This window comes from Triticum urartu, chromosome 2 (assembly GCF_003073215.2).
Source record: "Triticum urartu cultivar G1812 chromosome 2, Tu2.1, whole genome shotgun sequence".
Classification (NCBI taxonomy): domain Eukaryota; kingdom Viridiplantae; phylum Streptophyta; class Magnoliopsida; order Poales; family Poaceae; genus Triticum; species Triticum urartu.
In genome coordinates this window covers 599510499-599529461 of record NC_053023.1, presented here as the reverse complement: position 1 = coordinate 599529461, position 18963 = coordinate 599510499, and the positions used below count along the sequence as shown (strand labels likewise).

Here is an 18963-nt window from a genome sequence, read left to right as displayed (position 1 = left end):
TTGCTTTGTTGCAAACCACCAAAGCGTTATTTTCTCCCAAAATTTTTAGTTTTGTCTTCAATTTTTTTTTGCAACATAGATGATGTTGCGGGAGGACTTTTGCAATAGACGTGGCGTCGCAGTTTTTTCGTCTTCATAGTTTTTTCAGCATAGACGATATTGCAGGAGGTTTTTTGCAAGACTAATGTTGCAAAAAAAAATTACACCGAAAAGCTGATATCATTTGTGGTGTGAATCGAGAAATTTTTGCAACAGAGATGATGTTGCGCGGAAGGAATTTTACAACAAGACCCTTGTTGTGGAAAGTATAATAAAATATCGTCGGAAGGAGCGATCACAGACAGCGAGAGGGGAGGCCGAAGCGGCGCAGCTCGTTGATGGTGGCTGGAGCACGGCTCAGGCGAGCAGGCATATGGAGATGGGAAAAGGAGGAGTTGGAGAGGAAGAGGAGAGGAGAAAGGACGGCCAACGGTGTCCTCCTACGATCACCGGCGGCGGACTCGAGAGAGCGGCTTGCAGTAGTGTGTAGGACGACTGGCTTGCCGCGGCACTGGTGGCGTGTGGCGATCCTCGAGCACGGCATGCGAAGAGTAGATAAGGATAAGGACAAGGATGTAGTATGTTGCTCGGTCCATTTCACGCAGGACACAGTGCCTGTAATCCACCGGGTGACGGAAATCTTTTCCTATTAAACTACGGAAATACAAAACATATAAGTATGGCAACATCACTGCCGTCTTGTTGTCTTGTTTGGAGACGAATGTGGCCAAATAATTTGATGTGGCGATAAGAAAATGATTTGTCGATCGAGTTGTGTATACGCCGTGGTTGCAGCCACAACACAAGTTGTACCGGGAGCAATATGCTCCATGTGCATCGCCACTCTTCTCTATCTATTATAAGATGCACCTTGTGCTACCGCTACCTTATCCCTGCTCATACCTTGGCTTGGACTGTTTGCCGTACAATGTCCTCCTCCTCCTCCACCCCAGCCATTCCGCCGCAAGAGGGCGATGCCGAAACCAACGAGGAGCTCTACGGGCAGTTCACCGAGCTGGCGTCCTCCTGGCCGTGCTCCCGGGGCCTCTCCAGGGCGAACCTGCTCTACCGCCACGAGAAGGGCTGGTACAGCACCCTGCCTCCGATGGTCGGCGCGATGGTCGCCGACGCACGCTTCGCCGCGCGCCCCTCGGACGTCGTCGTCGCCACCATGCCCAAGTCCGGCACCACGTGGATGAAGGCGCTCCTCTACTCCACGGTCCACCGGAGGGAGCACGCCCCGGGCGGCCCCGGCCACCCCTTCAACTCCGTCGGCCCGCACGAGTGCGTCCGCCACCTGGAGTACCAGCTCTACACGCGCAACAGGGTCCCGGACCTCGCCGGGCTCCCGGACCCGAGGCTCCTCGCCACGCACGTCCCGCTCGCGTCGCTGCCGAGGTCGGTCGCCGCGTCGGGGTGCCGGATCGTGTACGTGTGCCGCAACCCAAAGGACACGCTGGTCTCGACGTGGAGCTTCGTGAACAAGTTCAGGGCCGAGGACGGGCTGGAGCCGATCTCGGTCGAGGCCGCCGCCGGCTACTTCTGCGACGGCGTGTCGGCGTCCGGGCCGTACTGGGACCACGTCCTCGGGTACTGGCGCGCGCACTTGGCGAACCCCGAGCGGGTGCTCTTCTTCAGGTACGAGGAGATGAGCCGGGACCCTGCGGCGCACGTGCGGAGGCTGGCGGAGTTTGTCGGACGCCCGTTCAGCGCGGAGGAGGAGGAAGACGGCGCGGTGGACGCCGTCGTCAAGCTGTGCTCGTTCGAGCACATGACCGGGCTCGAAGCGACCAAGAGCGGCAAGACGGAGCTTGTGTTGGGCGCTGTGGAGAACAGCTCGTTCTTCCGGCGCGGCCTGGTCGGGGATTGGGAGAACCATCTATCGCCGGAGACAGCAAGAAAGATTGACGCCATTACCGACGCTAAGTTCAGGGCTTTCGGTCTCTCTGTCTAGCTAGCATTCGATATCCACGTGTCATCCATATTCGCATCAGTTTGTCTAATTCACATCTAAATGTTTTTTAAGAATGTCACATCTAACCTTCCACAAGTATATAATGCATCAACAAGAAATAAAAAAAACTATGACAAAAAAATAGACCATAAACAGAGTGAAAATCAGCTTAGATGTCACATCTAGATGTGTCCTAAACAGACCCTATTCGCATACGTGTGCCGCTAGTATATGTCAACAAGACAACAGGGAGCAGCATTTTGTTTTAGAAAAAGAGGTTAACCCTGGCCTCTGCATCGATGCACACAGCTATTTTATTAAGGAAATAGGTTCAAAAATCTCCTCAAGTAGTCTCAAAAGATCATGAAGAAGCAAATGCCACACGCGGCCAAAAATATAAAAAAGTCACAACCAGCTATAATAAATTAAAATGTTTATACATCTAGTCTATTACTGAACCGCCATCTATATCGGTTGTATATATCACGTGTAACAAGGGAGCAGCATATTGTGTTGATATTGAAATTGCGCCCGCAAGTTTGGAATTATGGATTGGGGGGGCAGGCAGTACTGATTAGAGCGTCTCTCCAACGCTAGTCCCATTTTAGAACTCCGGAAGAAAAAATAGAGATGCTTATACATTTCCCTCCAGAAAAAGAGATGCTTATACATTTTCAGCCTCTAAATACTACACTCAACTCTAATAGCAACCTTCATCTTCTAGCCCCCATTTTTCTTCCCTAAGAGCATCCCTAGCAGATCTGCTATATCCTCGCCCGTTCCTTATAATTCCGATGGTTTTAAAGTTCTTGACCTTTTTCAGGCCTGAACAAATCCCGTAAAAATGGCCCGACCCATAAAAATTATGCAGGCGGCCCGCAAATCCCCCTCCGCCACTGTATGTACAGGTCAGGGCGTTTTAGGGTTCACGTCCTGGATATTCTCCGCCCCCTCTAGCATCTTCTTTCTCTCCGATGAGCGATTTCGCCCGATTCTTTCCTTTTCTCGCAGATCCATGGCCAGAGGTTCTCACGGGCGTGGGGTCCACGGTGGGTCGCCGCCGTGCACGACGCGGAGGCCACCAGCTCCAGCCGTCCGCTCGAGCCATGGCATTACAATCAGGTCCGCGAACTCGGCTGCCACTGCTGCAGTGAAGGCTGGAGCGCGTGGGCTCGCTTCTACGAGCTTGACGAAGCATTTTTTGCCGCACACCAAGAGGTGTCGGGAAGTGGATGAGGAGCTCCTCGCTGCGAGGAACACGGTGGCGGCCGGGGAAGAAGTAGCCGCCAAGCGGCTTGCCGCCACAAAGGAGGACCACACGGTCGGAGGAGGCGTTCTACCTCGGCGTCAACTACTGAGTCGACCTTTCCTAGGTTTAAATTTGTTTGACCTATGTTTTGTGCTATGTATGTTGTACGAGGAACTCCGGTTGTGTTGCTTGGAACTTTGTAGCGTAAACTAGATTTTAAATATGCAGTACATTTGATTGGATCTATTCTGCTAGGAGCTTCGAGGTCCCGCAAAATCATTTTAGGGGGCAGTACCGATTTATAGCACAACTGCTAGGGATGCTCTAAGACTGCCACGTGGGACCAACATATCAGAATTTAAATTTTCCCCCTCTTTTCCAATGCCTCATTGGCCTCCAACTACAACAAAGACACCAGGGGCTTGTTTGGTAAGCTGCACCATTTTTTGTCCCTTTGCATGTGTAACTTAACTCAGCCTCGCTGAGCAAATGCAGCCTAAAAACCATGTTGTGCATGTAGTTTGGTAGCCTACGTTGCATCAGTGACCAGATTATGCCTCCTATTTGGTGGCCTGCATTTGTGCTTCATGGGTTAGCAGATGCAAATCACAACTGTTTGGCTGTGTGCACTGCGATGTTCTGATCACCCCTTTTAAATGCGGTGGCCTTACCATCCAAATGCAACACACTTCATAATAGACGTCACATATGAACATCAACATAATTAACACTACTCTTACACCATTAACACACAATATCAGTGCATACCACAGATTACACACTACCACATCAGTTTAAAAGACACCCCCTGCACAGCCCCAAGGCATTGACACTTGGGCAAAATATTACAAGTTTAATAGAAAACTGACGACCGACGACAAGTTCAGAACAATTCCAACACTAGACAGTTAATTCATACACACACAAACTAGGGAGGAGGAAGAGCACGACTGATGTCGCCTTGACTCTGCAGATGGTGGAGGTGCCGGCGCTGTAGATCTGCACCATGAAGCCTAGGCCCGACAGCCTCAGGACAAGCAGGTCGCAAGGGACGATCTTGTGCTTCTGTCAAAAGTAGTCCCAGCAGCTCCCCATCATCATCTGCTCATGGAAGCTGGACCTGGATCCAGAACTCACACCATTTGTTTGCAGATAGCGAGAGGACGTGAGGAGAATTTAGGACGAACCATTTCTTCATCACGAGATGGAAGACCTCATGGATGACAAGCATGGAAATGTCTTCGACGTCCATTATTGGTACATAGAACCTGAGTGTCTTCCATGCCCCCTACTCGTGGCCAAGCCTAGGCATGCGACTAATACCCATCGGCTTGCTCATTCAGCTAGCCTGCTTGTCACGTCCACCCACTTGAGCCACTAGTTTGCCGGGATGATTTCCTCGCCCCCCCTCGGCACGAGCGATGACCACGCACCTTGACCTACAGTGTCCATGTCCATCTTCACTACCTTGTGAGTTTAGTGGATGACAGTAAGTAACCAGTGAAGGAGGCAATGATGCATTGATCATAGAAATGCCCAACTGCATTCAACCATGATTAGTGCACCGTTGCTATGATTACAACACCATAGAAGTGATAATAGCAATGGTGCATTGATCATGGTAGAATGTAGTTGTGCATTGCTATGATCAGTGACCAATTGCACTGATCATAGAACTGCCATGATCGTTGGCAGTTGCACTTGGGTAGTGCTATTATTTGATCATAGCATTGTCCAATTGCAACTACCACTTATCATGTCAATTGCAATTGGGCAGTGCTATGATCATTACATCATAGAACTCCCCCAAATGCACGCACATCAGTCCTACTATTTATAGCATGCACATGCATTATCCTTCTATGATGATGCAAGAACGTAGTACCTACTATGTGATGGTGCATACACACTATAGTGATCATACCAACGACCTAGCAACTATTTTGATTATAACAACAACCTAACTAGCATCGTGATCAACCAAGAACGCCCTAACTGGCATTGTGAGCATACCAAGAACACCCTAACTATGAATGTAGCATTGTCATGATAGCAATGCAAAAACATAACTACCAATCTAGCATTGTCATGATAGCTAGTAAGCACTCTCTAAGAAGGCACATAACATGGCTCCTAATCGATTCAAATGGGTTGGGTTCAAAACAAATCCAATTGATTTAGAACGAACAGAAACCCCTAACTAGTAACGGGAGCATGGAGAAATGATAGCATACCGAAGCGGTTGCCGCCGAAGGGAACACTGGTCATGGACCAAACCTTGCCGGGAATAGGGGTCCGACCGCCGTAGATGGACCAACCATTACAGGGCCTAATCCAAGGGTCCTCGCCACTGCGTCAATGCTACTCATACACACATAGTGGAGGAAAAGGGTGTTGTCGTCGATGCTCTGATCCGACCTTACTTCCTTTGGCTTGACACCGAGAAAGGGAGAAAGACCTCGCACGAGGGTAAACCCCCCTATCGGGCATGCCCGATGGTCTTCCAGCAACCCACGTGCTTCCCGTAGAGCCACCTCCGCAGCCGCACTGATCGGCACGAATGCTGGCAGTGAGTCAATGGCTACTGAATGCGGCCTGGTGCAGTTGGGGGAAGTGACCTGGATAGCCGCCCTGAGGTCAATTCCTTGCTAGGCCACGACAATCACTCACTAGACTTGGATGGGGCCGCTACCAATGGGGATGGGAGTGGGGCGCCGCGATTGAGGGTTGGCCATCGGAGAACATGAAACGGGCGATGAGATAGAGTGAGGGAGAATGGTGCGAATTAGAGTAGGCGGTGGTGGGAGAGAGGTGGTATGAGACCCCTCGTTGTCTCCCACGCTTCCCAACACACGCTGGCAAGAGCTTGGCTCGTGAAAAAGGCCGAATCGGTCATTTCCCCCAGTTTAGGCCGAGACTGCTTTAAGTTCCACGCATGTCGAGAAACACATATAGGCCAGACTACCAAATGCCTGATTTTTTGCAGTGCATGGGCCTAGTTGGTGTTGGGAAACGTTGCATGGAAAAACAAAAACAAAATTCTATGCACACGTAATGATCTATCCATGGAGATGCATAGCAACGAGGGGGAGCGTGTGCCTATGTACCCTCGTAGATTGTAAGCAGAAGAGTTTCTCAACACGGCTGATGTAGTTGAACTTCTTGGCGCTTCATCCGATCAAGTGCCAAACGCATGACACCTCCGCGTTCTGCACTCTTTCAACTCAGTGAAGTCCCTCGCCTTCTTGATCCAGGAAGACGTCGAGGTAGTAGATGAGTTTCCTTAGCACGACAGTGTGGTGACGGTGATGGTGAAGTGATCCTCGTTGGGCTTTGCCTAAGCGCTACGAAAATATGACCGAGGGTGTAAACGGTGGAGGGGGGCGCCGCACACGGCTAGGTAATTGTCTGGTGTGTGCTAGCCCCCCTCCCCTACATATATATAGGTTGGAGGGGGAGGGGAGGCAGCCAGGAGGCGACCAAGTAGTCCGAATCCTACTTGGGGTCTTCCCATGGCCAATGCCCCTTCCTTATTTATCAGAGGGGGAAGGAAAGAGGAGGGAGGAGGGAAGGAAGGGGGAGGCCGAATCCCCGCCTTTCCTTCTCCCTTCCCCTCTTTCCTTCTCCTCTGGTTCGACCCATATGGGGGCGCACCAGCCCCTTGTGGCTGGTGCGTTTCCCCTCTTGGTCCATAAGGCCCATATCTTTTGCCGGGGGTGTCCGAATTCCTCCCAGTGACCCGATATGTACCCGGTACCCCCCGGAACACTTCCGGTGTCCGACTACTATCGTCCTATATATCAATCTTTACCTCTCTACCATTTCGAGACTCCTCGTCATGTCCGTGATCTCATCCGGTACTCGAAACAACATCCAGTCACCAAATCACATAACTCGTATAATACAATATCGTCATCGGACGTTAAGCGTGCGGACCCTATGCGTTCGAGAACTATGTAGACATCACCGAGACACCTCTCCGGTCAATAACCAATAGCGGAACCTAAATTCCCATATTGGCTCCTACATATTCTACGAAGATCTTTATCGGTCGAACCTTTATGACAACATACGTTATTCCCTTTGTCTTTCGGTATGTTACTTGCCCGAGGTTCGATCGTCAGTATCTTCATACCTAGTTCAATCTCGTTACCGGCAACTCTCTTTACTCGTTCCATAATACATCATCCTGTAACTAACTCATTAGTCACTTTGCTTGCAAGGCTTCTTATGATGTGTATTATCGAGAGGGCCCAGAGATACCTCTCTGATACTCAGAGTGACAAATCCTAATCTCGATCCATGCCAACTCAAGAAACACCTTCGGAGATACCTGTAGAGCATCTTTATGATCACCCAGTTACGTTGTGACATTTGATAGCACACAAGGTATTCCTCTGGTATCCGGGAGTTGCATAATCTTAGTCGAAGGAATATGTATTTGACATGAAGAAAGCAATAGCAATAAACTGAATTATCATAATGCTAAGCTAAAGGATGGGTCTTGTCCATCACATCATTGTCCTAATGATGTGATTCCATTATCAAATGACAACTCATGTCAATGGTTAGGAAACCTTAACCATCTTTGATCAACGAGCTAGTCTAGTAGAGGCTCACTAGGGACACAGTGTTTGTTTATGTATTCACACATGTATTAAGGTTTCCGATCAATACAATTCTAGCATGAATAATAAACCTTTATCATGAATAAGGAAATATAAAATAACAACCTTATTATTGCCTCTAGGGCATCTTTCCTTCAGCTGGGCCTCATGCAGCCTACCAAATATGCCCCGAACTTCACGATGAGATGGAGCTCACGATGTCAAAGCTGGTGGAGCTCGCATGGACTGAGCTCGTGGCGCCCGGAGGTAGTTAAGCTCATGACTGACAGATCCACGCCGCGAAGGTGGAGGTCGAGAGGTGAGCATGAATGGGCCGACGACGGCACAAAGATAACACGGAGGGAACATGAAGGTTGTGGAGGGCACGTCGCTCGCATATCAACGAGAGTATACACAAACTTTTCATCAAATTCATCGCTCACAACAACCTCGCTGTCGGTCGATGACGTTTCGCTAGCCGGATCCTGGCGTCCGAAGAGCACCGACTATCTTGCAGACCTGCACATCATCCCGCTTCTAGCCACCGTCGCATCGCCTTGTATCCCTGTCGATGGGAGAGAGGGCATCTTAGGGAAAATCTAACCGATCCCTTAAAAGTTAGCGGAGTAAAACTCTTAGTGGAGTATATTTACTCCACTAAGTTTTGGTCAGTTCTAGACGATCCCCTAAATTTAGCAGAGTAAAGTTACTTTTTGGTTTATGCATTTCATCAAACATCTAACATGCATGTCTACGAGACAATGGTGACCACACCAAAAATGATGGTGCCACCAATGCGCACCACACACGGCCTTCCACCCGGTGCTCTCGCCGTGCCGCACCATGACCGACTGCTGTCGTGATCGTGCTTGTGCTCGGTGAGGATGGAGGCTGGCGCAGGACTGCCGCCGTCGTGACAGTGGTTGCGAGGGGGACTCTGCCGCTGCCGCACGTGTGGCTGGCGGTGGAGGACATGAAGAAGAGCTTCGGGAGCGACAACAAGGAGCAGTGGGCGATGACCCACAAGTATAGGGGATCAATTGTAGCTCTTTTCGATAAGTAAGAGTGTTGAACCCAACGAGGAGCAGAAGGAAATGACAAGTAGTTTTCAGTAACGCAATGTCTGCAAGTGCTGAAATTGTAAGTAGCGAGTAGTTTGATAGCAAGATAATTTGTAACGAGCAAGTAACAATAATAGCAACAAGTATGCAGCAAGGTAGCCCAATCCTTTTGAGGCAAAGGACATGCCAAAATGGTCTCTTATGATAAGCAAAGTGTTCTTGAGGGTACATGGGAATTTCATCTAGTCACTTTCATCATGTTGGGTTGATTTGTGTTCACTACTTTGATAATTTGATATGTGGGTAGACCGGTGCTTAGGTGCTGTTCTTACTTGAAAAAACCTCCTACTTATGATTAACCCTCCCGCAAGCATCTGCAACTATGAGAAAAGTATTACGAATAAATTCTAACCATAGCATTAAACTTTTGGATCCAATCGGTCCCTTACGGAATAGCGCATAAACTGGGGTTTAAGTTTCTGTCACTCTTGCAACCCACCATCTAATTGCTACTCCACAATGCATTCCCTTAGGCCCAAATATGGTGAAGTGTCATGTAGTCGACGTTCACATGACACTACTAACGGAATCACAACATACATATGATATGTCTCCATCATATCTACTTTTCCAAACACTTGTGCCCTTGTTTTGGACCCTAACTTGCATGATTTGAATGGAACTAACCCGGACTGACGCTGTTTTCAGCAGAATTGCCATGGTGTTATTTTTGTGCAGAAATAAAAGTTCTCGGAATGACCTGAAAATCAACGGAGATTATTTTTGGAATATATAAAAAATACTGGAAGAAGAATCCACGTCAGGGGCCCACACCCTGTCCACTTGGGTGGGGGCGTGCCTACCCCCCTGGGCACGCCCCCTGCCTCATGGCCCCCCTGATGCTCCACCGACGTCCACCTTGACTCCATATATTCACTTTCGGGGAGAAAAAAAATCAGGGAGAAGGATTCATCGCATTTTATGATACGGAGCCGCCGCCAAGCCCTAAACTCTCTCGTGAGGGCTGATCTGGAGTCCGTTCGGGGCTCCGGAGAGGGGAATCCGTCGCCATCGACATCATCAACCTTCCTCCATCATCAATTTCATGATGCTCACCGTCGTGTGTGAGTAATTCCATCGCAGGCTTGCTGGACAGTGATGGGTTGGATGGGATTTATCTTGTAATCGAGTTAGTTTTGCTAGGGTTTGATCCCCAGTATCCACTATGTTCTGAGATTGATGCTGCTATGACTTTGCTATGCTTAATGCTTGTCATTAGGGCCCGAGTGCCATGATTTCAGATTTGAACCTATTATGTTTTCATGAATATATGTGAGTTCTTGATCCTATCTTGCAAGTCTATAGTCACCTATTATGTGTTATGATCCGTTAACCCCGAAGTGACAATAATCGGGATACTTACCGGTGATGACCGTAGTTTGAGGAGTTCATGTAGTCACTTTGTGTTGATGCTTTGGTCTGGTACTCTATTAAAAGGAGGCCTTAATATCCCTTAGTTTCCAATAGGACCCCACTACCACGGGAGGGTAGGACAAATGATGTCATGCAAGTTCTTTTCCATAAGCATGTATGACTATATTTGGAATACATGCCTACATTACATTAATGAACTGGAGCTAGTTTTGTGTCACCCTATGTTATAACTGTTGCATGATTGATCACATCCGACATAATTATCCATCACCGATCCAATGCCTACGAGCTTTTCATACATTGTTATTCGCTTATTTACTTTTCCGTTGCTACTGTTACAATCACTATAAAACCAAAAATATTACTTTTACTACCGTTACCACTACTATCATATTACTTTGCTGCTAAATACTTTGCTACAGATATTAATTTTCCAGGTGTGGTTGAATTGACAACTCAGCTGCTAATACTTGACAATATTCTTTGGCTTCCCTTGTGTCGAATCAATAAATTTTGGTTGAATACTCTACCCTAAAAAACTGTTGCGATCCCCTATACTTGTGGGTTATCAAGACTATTTTCTGGCACTGTTGCGGGGGAGCATAGCTCTATTCTTTGAGTCACTTGGGATTTATATCTGCTGATCACTATGAAGAACTTGAAAGATCAAAGAACCAAGATTTTTCCCTCAACTACGAGGGGAGGTAAGGAACTGCCATCTAGCTCTGCACTTGATTCACCTTTTGTTTTGAGTAAACTTGCGATACCTACACATGCTATTGATTATGATAGGTCGCATGTTATTGATGATGCCACTTCTGCTTTGCATGATATTTATGATGAAACTACTTCTATGCTTGATAATACTATGCCATTAGGTGAATTTCTTGATGAACAACTAGCTAAGGCTAGAGAGAATGAAATTATTGAAACTGATAATATTGATGAAAGTGATGATGAAGATTCTCCCCCTAGATATGAATTGCCTGTTGTTCCTGAGGGTTATGTTATGGATGAAGTAACTGCTAGATACTTCTTAGCTTGCAATGATAGATCCGATCTTAAGAAATTATTAGCTAAGCTTAAAGAAAAGTCTTTGAATGCTAGAATGAAATATGACCCTGCTTTTGCTACTTCACCTATCTTTATTATTGATAATGATTATTATTTCTCTGTCGACCCTGAGATAATTACTTTGGTTGAATCTGATCCTTTTTATGTCTATGAATCTGGAAGTGTTGTTGCACATCTTACTAAATTAAATGATATAGCCACCCTGTTTACACATGATGAGAAAACTCGCTATTAATTTATCCTTAAGTTGTTTATATTCTCATTAAAGGGTGATGCTAAAACGTGGTTTAATTCTCTTGATCCTGGTTTTGTGCGTAGTCCCTAGGATATGCTTTATTACTTCTCTGCTAAATATTTCCCCGCTCATAAGAAACAAGTTGCCTTAAGGGAAATATATAATTTTGTGCAAATTGAAGAAGAGAGTCTCCCACAAGCTTGGGGGAGGCTTCTCCAATTACTTAATGCTTTGCCTGATCATCCTCTCAAGAAAAATGAAATACTTGATATCTTTTATAATGGACTAACCGATACTTCCAGAGACCACCTGGATAGTTGTGCTGGTTGCGTTTTCAGGGAAAGAACTGTTGATCAAGCTGAATTGCTCTTGAATAATATGTTGACTAATGAAAATAATTGGACACTTCCTGAACCAACTCCTAAGACAACTCCGAAGAAAAGGGGTATTCTATTTCTCAGTCTTGAAGATATGCAAGAGGCAAAGAAATCTATGAAAGAAAAAGGTATTAAAGTTGAAGATGTTAAGAATTTACCGCCTATTGAAGAAATACATGGTCTTGATAACCCAACACAGGTAGTAAAGGTAAATTCTCTCTATAGATTTGATAAGTGTGAAGTTCCAATTACTAAGTTTGCTAGCCAATGCTTGGATGAGTTTGATGACTTTATGGATAAACAAGAAAATTTCAATGCTTATGTTGGTAGACAATTGAAATGCTGATACACTTGAACACTTGAGTGATTATATGTCTAGAGTTAAAGGTGAACTTAAACTTATTAGTAAACATGTTTTTATGGTTACCACTCAAGTAGAACAAGTACTTAAAGCTCAGAATGATTTTCTCAATGAATTAAATAATAAGAAGAATGATAATGCTGTTAGAGTTATGACTAGAGGTGGTAAAATGACTCAGGAACATTTGTACCCCAAGGGCCATCCTAAGAGAATTGAGCAAGATTCTTAGACAACTAATGTTGATGCACCTAGTCCTTCTAAAAGGAAGAAAAACAAAAATGATAGGACTTTGCATGCTTCTAGTGAACCAGTTGTAGACACACCTGAGAATCCCAATGATATTTCTATTTCTGATGCTGAAACACAATCTGGTAATGAACATGAACCTAGTGATAATGTTAATGATGATGTTCATGTTGATGCTCAACCTAGCAATGACAATGATGTAGAGATTGAACCTCCTGTTGATCTTGATAACCCACAATCAAAGAATCAACATTATGATAAGAGAGACTTCGTTGCTAGGAAGCACGGTAAAGAAAGAGAACCATGGGTTCAGGAACCCATGCCTTTTCCTCCTAAACCATCCAAGAAAAAGGATGATGAGGATTTTGAGCGCTTTGCTGAAATGATTAGACCTATCTTTTTGTGTATGCATTTGACTGATATGCTTAAAATGAACCCTTATGCTAAATACATGAAGGATATTGTTACTAATAAAAGAAAGATACCGAAAGCTGAAATTTCCACCATGCTTGCTAATTATACTTTTAGAGGTGGAATACCTAAGAAACTAGGAGATCCAGGAGTACCAACTATACCATGCTCCATTAAAAGAAACTATGTTAAAACTGCTTTATGTGATCTTGGAGCCGGTGTTAGTGTTATGCCTCTCTCTTTATATCGTAGACTTGATTTGAATAAGTTCACACCTACTGAAATATCTTTGCAAATGGCTGATAAATCAACTGCTATACCTGTCGGTATTTGTGAGGATGTGCCTGTTGTGAGCAAACGTTACTATTTTAACGAACTTTGTTATTCTTGATACTCCCGAGGATGATAGTATGTCGATTATCCTTGGTAGACCCTTTTTGAATACTGCAGGGGCTGTTATTGATTGCAACAAAGGCAATGTCACTTTTCGTGTTAATGGTAATGGGCATACGGTACACTTTCCGAGGAAACAACCTCAAGTCCACAACATCAATTCTATTGGAAAAATTTCAACAATCACTATTGGAGGTTTTGAATTTCCTCTTCCTACTGTCAAGAAGAAATATGATATTTTATTGTTGGGGATGTGCATATCCCCATTGAGGTAACCTAGTGTTATTCCAAATTTCTTCGGTTTCATGTTATTCGAAATGAGTTTGTTAACAAGACCTGATCAACCTTGTTAGTGGATTCCTTTTGATGAGCATGAGATGGAGGAAGTTAGAAAGCACAACTCTCTGTACCCTCCTTTTACTTTCTGTTATTTATATTAAATAAAGCAAAAATAGTATTTTCTGTCTATTTTCTGAATTATTCATGCAATAAAAAATACCCCGAAGATAAAAGTTCTCCAAATGCCCTGAAAATCAAATATGATTTTTTCTAGAATATTTGAGAATATCTGGCACTGAGAACACAGCAGGGGGAGTAGCCACGTGCCCACGAGGGTGGAGGGCACGCCCACCCCCTGGGCGTGCCCCCTGCCTCGTGGACCCCACGTGGGTCCCCTCCACTTATCCTTGCACCCACACACTTCGTCTTGCTCTAGAAAAAATCACTAGCCAGCTCAAACCCGAGTTCTTGCTCATCTTACTGCCATTTTCGATCTCCTTGCTCAAAGCTCATCTCACAAAACTGCTTTGGGGGATTGTTCTTTGGTATGTGACTCCTCCAATGGTCCAATTAGTTTTTGTTCTAGTGCTTTATTCATTGCAAATTTTTGCTCCTTAGGTGACCCTGTTCTTGAGCTTGCATGTCAAATTTATGTGGTCAAAAGTAGTTTTAATGCATGATATAGCCTCTAGGCACTTGTAGGAGTAGTTGCTATCAATCTTGTTGAGTTTGGTTCACTTTTATTTTACGTTACTAAAAATTTCAGAAAATTTCAGAAAAACATGAAGAGATTTTTGAGGGGCTCATCGAGCCGAAGCTCGAAGGATAAGCAAAGTGAAGAGAACAAGAAGCCCAAGTATAATCTCCCTCATACCGCGGAGGTTCAGCCATGTGAATGGCCTTGTGATGTGTTCTTGAGAGTAGCTGGGATTCATGAAGATTTTTATCATTTGGCTGAGAATGCAGGCCTCACCACCTTCCTACACGTCCAGTGTGAACAGTACCTCTTACTCACCAATATCTTTGTGCAAAATTTTCATTTGCATGCTAGGAGATCACCACCTTCAGTGGAATTTTATTTATATGATGAGCATAAGGAGATGTCACTTTATGATTTTTGCCAGATTTGTTTGATACCCTTTGAGGGCAGCATAGAGGAACCACATCGTAATGATGTGGAGGGATTTATTGATATGATTGTTGTAGGGGAAACGAGGAAAGTTTCTGATGCGAGAATCACTAGCATATATACATTTTCCTGTTCTACGTTACTCCACAATATTTGCTAGTAGATGCGTAATTGGTCGCCGGAACTGTGGAAACCTTAGTGCCCCTGATATTGTTATTTTGCGCCATGCCTTGTTTCAGGATACTACTTTCCGTTTAGGAGCTATTGTTGCTAAACAGTTAAATCTGAACCGTACTAAGGGCCCCGTCCTCGGAGGCATCTTTGCCTTGCGCCTTGCTGCACACTTTAACATACCTATCAGGCATTATGAGAAAGAGGAAAAGTTGATGCCTCCTATTGCTCTAGGTTATAAGAGTATGGTAGCACATGAGTTTATTGTTAAGGATAAGAATAAGACACTCAAATATAATTTGATATTTAACAAAAAATATTGTGAGTTTATTACCTTGCCTGGGCCCTCTTTGTTCAACATATTTTCAGGCATATACCTTGTTCTGCTGGAGGCCATTCATGCCTACCGTAGCCAGATGTCAGCTGTAGAGTCGGAGCCACCATCTGACCCTCACCGTCAGCCTGTTTATCAGTGGAATCCGGAGGAGATCGCCAGCCAGTGGCAATCTGAGGACCCTTCTCAGTACGACCCCAACTACAGTTTTGATCCATGGGCATAGACCAACTTAGGACAAAAGCCTAAGCTTGGGGGAGTACGTATCTCTCACCGACATTACGTTCATGTTCACACACTCATGCCAGTTGTCGGTGCTCATATTTTTTCATTGTATCATCCAGGTTAGTTTATTTTCTTTTTAAGCTTTCTTCTTGTGTGTTTGAAGAACCTTAAGAAAAACCAAAAAATAGTTGTAGCTTTTAGTTAGTTTACTTTTCATGCCTGTAGTAGTAGTAATTAAAAAAGAAAACCCAAAAAAAAATTCGTTCTTCTCTTGCTTGTTGGGAGCTTTCTCGTGTAAATAGTTTTGTTTCTTTTCTTTCCTTTGGGGGTCGAGAGGAGAAGACCATAATGAAAATGTTGAGAGGCTCTTATATGTATTATTGTTTATCTAACAAAGAGCCCATATTACCTTGTCTTCTCCCATGTATTGAATGCTCGCAGATTCCAGCTTAGTCCAATGCATGTGCACTATTATTATTATCCACACCGTTCGGTCGTGCAAGTGAAAGGCAATAATGACGATATATGATGAACTGATTGAGATGAGAAAAGTTGGTATGAACTCGACCTCTCTTGTTTTTGTAAATATGATTAGTTCATCGTTCCTGATTTAGCTTATTATGAAAGAAACATGTTTGCAATGACAATTAGAGATTGTAGTTGCTTATGCCATGCTTAATTAGCTAGGAGTTTATAATGGTTTACCTTGCGTGCCAACATGCTATTAAAATGGTTGTGATGTGGTATGATGGGGTGGTATCCTCCTTTGAACGATTCGAGTGGCTTGACTTGGCACATGTTCACGCATGTAGTTGAAACAAAATCAACATAGCCTCTACGGTATTTATGTTCATGGTGCATTATATCCTACTCATGCTTGCATTCGGTGTTGATTAATTTTAATGCATGTTCATGACTGTTATGGCTCTCTAGTTGGTTGCTTCCCAGTCTTTTTCTAGCCTTCACTTGTACTAAGCGGGAATACTGCTTGTGCATCCAATTCCATAAACCCCAAAGTTATTCCATATGAGTCCACCATACCTTCCTATTTACGGTATCTACCTATCGTTCCAAGTAAATTTGTATGTGCCAAACTCTAAACCTTTAAATAAACATTATGTTTTGTATGCTCGAATAGCTCATGTATCAACTAGGGCTGTTTGTATCCTCCATGCTAGGCAGGTTATTCTCAAGAGGAGTGGACTCCGCTCCTCACTCACGAGAAAATGGCTGGTCACCGGGATGCCTAGTCCCATGCTCAAATCAAATCAAAATAATTGCAAACAAAACTCCCCCAGGATTGTTGTTAGTTGGAGGCACCCATTGTTTCGGGCAAGCCATGGATTGATGCTTGTTGGTGGTGGGGGAGTATAAACTTTACCATTCTGCTTGGGAACCACCTATAATGTGTGTAGCATGGAAGATATCGAGATCTCTCGGTTGTTATGTTGACAATGAAAGTATACCGCTCAAAATATTATTCATCTCTATTTCAAAATCAAGCTCTGGCACCTCTACAAATCCCCGCTTCCCTCTGAGAAGGACCTATCTATTTACTTTTATGTTGAGTCATCACCCTCTTATTAAAAATCACCAGTTAGGGAGCGCCGCTGTCATTTGCATCCATTACTGTTAGTTTACATTGAGTATGACTTGACTGGATCTCTTTTACCATGAATTACAATGTGTAGTCAGTCCTTGATCTTTAAAGGTGCTCTACATTTATGTTTTGTGGTCTCAGAAAGGGCTAGCGAGATACCATCTTGTTATATCATATTATGATTGTTTTGAGAAAGTGTTGTCATCCGAGATTTATTATTATTGCTCGCTAGTTGATTATATCATTGATATGATTAAACATGAGACCTAAATGTTATTGTGAATATGGTTAGTTCATAATCTTTGCTGAAAACTTGAATGTTGGCTTTATATATTTACAACAATAAGAGCAAACAGAGTTTGTAAAAGTTTTTCTTTATCACTTTCAGTTTATCAACTGAATTTCTTGAGGACAAGCAAAGGTTTAAGTTTGGGGGAGATGATATGTCTCCGTCGTATCTACTTTTGCAAACACTTTTTCCCTTGTTTTGGACTCTAACTTGCATGATTTGAATGGAACTAACCCGGACTGACGCTGTTTTTAGCAAAATTGCCATGGTGTTATTTTTGTGCAGAAATAAAAGTTCTCGGAATGAACTGAAAAATCAACGGAGATTATTTTTGGAATATATAAAAAATACTGGAAGAAGAATCCACGTCAGGGGGCCCACACCCTGTCCACGAGGGTGGGGGTGCGCCTACCCCCTGGGCCTGCCCCCTGCCTCGTGGGCCCCTTGATGCTCCACCGACGTCCACCTTGACTCCATATATTCACTTTCGGGGAGAGAAAAATCTGGGAGAATAATTCATCGCATTTTATGATATGGAGCCGCCGCCAAGCCCTAAACTCTCTCGGGAGGGCTGATCTGGAGTCCGTTCGGGGCTCCGGAGAGGGGAATCCATCGCCATCGTCGTCATCAACCATCCTCCATCACCAATTCCATGATGCTCACCGCCGTGCGTGAGTAGTTCCATCGTAGGCTTGCTGGACAGTGATGGGTTGGATGAGATTTATCATGTAACCGAGTTAGTTTTGTTAGGGTTTGATCCCTAGTATCCACTATGTTCTGAGATTGATGTTGCTATGACTTTGCTACGCTTAATGCTTGTCACTAGGGCCCGAGTGCCATGATTTCAGATCTGAACCTATTATGTTTTCATGAATATATGTGAGTTCTTGATCCTATCTTGCAAGTCCATAGTCACCTATTATGTGTTATGATCCGTTAACCCCGAAGTGATAGTAATCGGGATACTTACTGGTGATGACCGTAGTTTGAGGAGTTCATGTATTCACTTTGTGTTAATGCTTTGGTCTGGTACTCTATTAAAAGGAGGCCTTAATATCCCTTAGTTTCCAATACGACCCCACTGCCATGGGAGGGTAGGACAAAAGATGTCATGCAAGTTCTTTTCCATAAGCACGTATGACTATATTCGGAATACATGCCTACATTACATTGATGAACTGGAGCTAGTTCTGTGTCACCCTATGTTATAATTGTTGCATGATTGATCGCATCCGACATAATTATCCATCACCGATCCAATGCCTACGAGCTTTTCATACATTGTTCTTCGCTTATTTACTTTTCTGTTGCTACTGTTACAATCACTATAAAACCAAAAGTATTACTTTTACTACCATTACCACTACTATCATATTACTTTGCTACTAAATACTTTTGCTGCAGATATTAAGTTTCTAGGTGTGGTTGAATTGACAACTCAGCTGCTAATACTTGAGAATATTCTTTGGCTCCCCTTGTGTCGAATCAATAAATT

The 18963-nt window shown here is 44.4% G+C and overlaps 1 protein-coding gene across 1 annotated transcript; it reads left to right on the top strand.

Moving 5' to 3' along the window:
* The first annotated feature begins 847 nt into the window (after nucleotides 1-847).
* Nucleotides 848-2092, top strand: LOC125539086 (cytosolic sulfotransferase 8-like). The gene has a single exon (XM_048702456.1). It carries the CDS (start codon nucleotides 863-865, stop codon nucleotides 1991-1993), a length of 1131 nt encoding a protein of 376 aa, XP_048558413.1. The 5' UTR covers nucleotides 848-862; the 3' UTR covers nucleotides 1994-2092.
* The last annotated feature ends 16871 nt before the right edge of the window (nucleotides 2093-18963 follow it).